The sequence below is a fragment of the Montipora foliosa genome, chromosome 5, assembly GCF_036669935.1.
Source record: "Montipora foliosa isolate CH-2021 chromosome 5, ASM3666993v2, whole genome shotgun sequence".
NCBI lineage: Eukaryota > Metazoa > Cnidaria > Anthozoa > Scleractinia > Acroporidae > Montipora > Montipora foliosa.
In genome coordinates, this window is record NC_090873.1 from 45,085,048 (window position 1) to 45,089,924 (window position 4,877).

The window sequence follows — 4,877 nt, forward strand, 5'->3', positions numbered from 1 at the left end:
AAAGGCATATCATACCTTCCCCTGGGTAGTTATCGTTTAAATGTCCCCACGGATTTCCTGGCTTTCTGCACCCCTACGTTGATAAGCAAGAGTTCCGCAACTTCTTCAAATTTTTCGATCCTAATTACCTCCTTTCCGTTTAAGGAGTGCCTTGCAAAAAATGTGCAGTATTGTAAATATCGAAAATGACGGAGCGGTGTTTAAAACCTTAATATTGGGCTGGCAAAAAAGAATAGATCACCTTGGCACTTATATTGGCTATTTTTCGACTCTATGTAATAAATAGTGTACTGCTCACTTGAAATGATATTGACCTTATAAATTTGCCATTTAGCCTGGAATGTCAATTTTATATTATATTACTTGTCACGAAAATTTTTTTGCGAAGGAAGTCTGTATCTGGGTGCGATTTCAAGATGTTTTCGTTTAAGTGTGGAAATCTGTCTAAAACCATGTTGCTTTAATCAGGATTTATTTTTGTTCTGCGGTTAGAGATCATCGCATCAGTTCCTTGTGAATTAAGGTAAGAAATTCGTTTTTCACGCTTCCTTGAGCGAGGCTAACGAATGAGAAAAAGCTCTCTGATTGAACTTAATGTCATTCGACGGGAAGTGTTCATTCACTGAAGGGTGTTTTGTCCATCTGCTTTAAACTATTCCAATAAGGACTGATTTAATAACATATCAGACCTTAAAGCTGATAAATAATCCGTTTTCCGACTTCAAAAGAGCAAAATTAAAACACATTTGAAAGAGGTAAACAATAAACCTGATGACCGAAAATTGGTAATGATCCGCTATGGATTTTTGTTTAAAATTGTTTTTCATATCGGAAAATGTCGTAAATCTATTTTCCCGATTATCTAACTCGGCAAATTTGGGTTCTATTTGACTGTTCGCAGATATAATATTTATCAAACCTTCCTTCGGGCTTTCAGCAGTATAATTGTCACTAGTTATCAAATTTAGCGAGCTAACTGAAATTGCTCCTTTCATCACCGAAGCTTTCGGCTGCGAAACCGGTGCGAAATTCACCTTAGGACTTTTGTAGAGAAAAACAACTGGGTTTAATAAAAGGAGCATGTTTAATTAAATTTCCTGGAGACAAGAGGGTTTACACTGAAAAGAGCAAGGTAAAAGGTTTCACTAGCCCTATTGTAAATCATATTATTTGCACTAGTATTTCAAGTGTTACATGTTAGCCCGGGCATGTTAGTTTCAGATGCAGTTGTTGTTCAGTCCACACTTGATCTCAAGCTTGGGATGCCTGTGCCTCGGGAATCGGGAATGCCCATTTTAAGTAAGCCTTACATAAATTTTGAAAACCCGAATTTGTTGACGGTTTCATATGGCAAAGGTCATCCGCATCATCTTGAGCTTTACTCAAACACGGTATCAATTCATATGTACAAATGAAATATGCTCTTCCATCGATCCGTGTCACTATACACATTCAAATCCTACAATGAAATAAAAAGATTATCAAATTATGGAGCATTATGAACGAACGCATGCATACATTATTATTGCAAAATTTAATTTGCTGGCAAGGATTCAGAAGTCAGAGTAGTTTGAATTTGAGTGGGAAAGCTGTACCAGAGTGTAGCACCTCGATTGTTAAAACTGACTGTGCCTCCCTACCTCAGACAACGGCCTAGGAATGAACAACCTGAACTCCTTAAATTGTGCGAAGAAACTGTTTGGGACCTCAGTTATAAATAGAAACTGCCACTGCTTAGCACTACCTTTGTTCCGGATGTATCTCAACTAAGGTCACATAGTTAAGCTAGAAGATTGAGTCGCGTAACCCGATTTAGTGATTTATGAGCAGCCCATGATGTAGACAGTTAATAGGTGTGCAGTGTCCAAAGTATCAGAGCTTTCTAGTTTGACACCGCCATGACATATTTGGGGGGTGAATTTAAGAGTTGAAACGTGCTGAGCAGCAGCTCTCAGTCTTCTTTCGATTTCCGTGTTTAGCCGGATCAAGTCCTCGAGGAAGTTAATTTATCCTGTAGATAACTGATGTGTTGACGTACATAAAACCATGCTTTTATTTCTGCTGATTTGATGTTTATGGCTTGCCGGAGAACACCTTTACTTTATTTCAAGATGGAATTTGGCCAGATTTTTACCAGACTTGGAGGAATGATGGACCCCGCGCTCTAAGGAAGATCCAACATATAACGTAACTTGGCTTACAAGATATTTTAAGAGTATGAATCTACTTGGCAATACCGGTACCTTGGCTTTCAGCTTGTTTTGTGCAGCTATTTCAGTATATGGACACGAGTGATACAAAACAGAAGACAAAGAAAAGGAAACTTAGTGTCAAGCTTATACAATGAATCCCAAACAATGGGTACTTGACTAAATCCAGCCTTTGACACTTCAAGTAGATAAGATAGAGCACTAGAGTACGAATCGCTATTCTTTCACCTCCTCCTCCACATCTCCCCTTTTTCCAATTGTCTGAAATGTTATCATGTAATCTCGCAGAATCGGGATTTCTTTGGATTTCCATTTATTGGCTTAAAAATGTTGGCGCCACATTCTCAATCAAAATGTAACTGTGAACGAGGGCTGATGTCTTTCAAAGTTTCTCTGTACTTTTAAAACATCTCGTGCTTATCATTGAAATGGTTCATAGGCGTATTCCATTGGCTACTCTATCTTTCATTAACTTTATCTTTTATCTCTAACTTTTTATCACAGTTTTGGTTTTCTGTTGATGGGAAGCCGACGTATAACTGAGATATGCAATACATCTCCAGGCAGTTTAGTGTACGGACGAATTCGGTGTTGCGCTGAGCTTTACGGGAAATTTGTTGACTGAATTAGTAAGGTAGGTGATCTTCAAATCAACGGATCCTTGCGTAAAAGCGAAGTCCTCTATCAGTGCCACGGGCGTGTTTTTGAAAATGGCAGTGCAGGACCAACTAAGTTAAGCGATTTTAGCATCGCTTGGTCGGAGCGCATCGTTCTTCTACAACCCCGCTCTTGTCCAGAGGCACCGATTCGGTTTCCGCAGTAGAAACTATTAACTACCATACTGCTTCAGTGTATCATGTGGGAGAGGCAAGTAACCCCTTCAACAGTGACAAAACCTGGTCACTCCTACGCTAGAAATATTGACGCAAAAGACGAAGCTCCCGGGAAAGTCATACCGTGACGAGGCAAGTGTCACTGAAGTGTGACGGTGGAGGCAGTCGAATTATGACTTAGGACCAGTGCTTAATGGCTTGCGAAGAAATGACAGAATTTGTTGCGCTTTATGGTCTCTTTTACAGTTACCATGCACAATATTCCAGAAAAATAGACGTCTCCCGGCAATAAAACACAGCAAGTTTATTCTTTATTTCGCTGAACATGCTGATACACTTCAGATATAACAGCATTTCCTTCAGTGTATGAAATGCTGTTATATCTGAAGTGAGAGATCTGCTATCCGTTCAGGCATCCAATCAAAAATCGAGCCAAAAAAAATCCAAATTTTATTTTCGTTGATCCATTTCTATTAGCACCTATATACAACACTACAGTGACCACTACACTGAGCTGGAAGTTAAGATCAACGAATAGTGACAATAGTCTTTGTGATGTCGAATATAAATTCATCCAAATCAATGCAGTGGCCACCCAGGTATTTCTTTTTGATTAGCCTGTTCCAGGCTCTCGGATAGTTGGGTCGGCACGAGCAGAAAGGGAACGCGAAAATAAGACACGCGGGGATCTGGCTTCGCACTTGTTTTCTCATATTTGCGCTTTCTCTACCATCTCGGAACCTGGAACAGGCCACTTTTTGATCTGCCACAGGTGGAATTTTTTTCTTTCAACTGGAACTATTACTCTGCGGCGCTCACTTTGAAAAGATAAGCTAAAATTAAAGATTTAATTTCTCTGATGAAAGTTTTGGGGGTATGTGAATGTTTGTAGATAACTTTTGTGTTGTTATCTCAGCATTTCATCTGTATTTTTTCAACTTCAATTAACCACATTATGCAAATAGGGCTATTTTGAGCCTCCTCGCCTCCGCGTCGATAAAAAAACATCACTTTTCGTGTGACCTTCGTGAGTCGGGTTTCTGGAAGTTGTTTAAGCGCTGCAGGATACGGCAAAATTGCCAAGTTTAAAGACCTCTTTATTTCGTTGAAATTACTCCATCTGATTCTCCATATGTGGTTCAATGAATGCCTTAAATTTCGCTAAGTGACTTGTAGCGCAGAAACACTTCAACATGGCGGAGGTAATTCAAACTGCTGTTTCCGTTTCTGTGCGATCTTCGATAAGCACGTTCTTTATTTATGAGCTATCACTGTGTATTGGAACGTTAAATGATTGCTTAACTCGTTGTTTGTCATTTTGATTGCAGAATTTCCTGAAAATAGGCTGTCTTTCGATGCAAATTAACCGCGCCGAGCTACAGAAGGTGCGAGTCAAGCTATCGCGCGATGCATTGACCATTCAAAAGGAAGGTGCTGGAAACTCATCTCCTGCTTCTTTACAAGTTAATCAGCTAGAGGTGAGATAATACACCCTCTTGTCGCTTTTTCATTTCATATCTTTGTATCTAAAGTAAGTTTTCGGTGACCATGCACGAAAGCTTACAATTGTGTAAGGATTTTCTAGCATCGCTACTCAGCTGTCTTGGGTTCAGAGAAATAACGGTTTGTTTGTGACCGGGGAAAATCATCGTAAATGGGTCTTGGTTTGTGATCTGGCCCCTTCGCTATCATTGTTGCTTCCATTTTTATTTTTTAGTTCATTTTTATGGAACAGAATATTCACAAATTCCCGGGGCATCGGTCCCCATTTCACTCCGTCTGTTTAATTTTTATTTCCGGTCGCTTCCGATTCTTGGTTGTGTTAAAAAAAAGA

The 4,877-nt window shown here is 39.5% G+C and overlaps 1 protein-coding gene across 4 annotated transcripts in view; it reads left to right on the forward strand.

Annotated features, from left to right (window-relative positions):
• The first annotated feature begins 339 nt into the window (after positions 1–339).
• The window catches only part of LOC138004367 (gamma-2-syntrophin-like), a 21,878-nt gene continuing 17,340 nt past the window's right edge, over positions 340–4,877 (forward strand). Inside the window, exons 1-3 of one of the 4 annotated variants that reach the window (XM_068850866.1) lie at positions 366–523; positions 2,715–2,844; positions 4,372–4,521. In XM_068850866.1, the coding sequence (XP_068706967.1) occupies positions 4,399–4,521 (123 nt within the window). In that variant the 5' untranslated portion in view covers positions 366–523; positions 2,715–2,844; positions 4,372–4,398. Of the gene's footprint in view, positions 524–1,215; positions 1,300–2,714; positions 2,845–4,022; positions 4,246–4,371; positions 4,522–4,877 lie in introns of those variants that run through there. The other 3 variants (XM_068850867.1, XM_068850865.1, XM_068850864.1) reach the window with 3 other exon arrangements.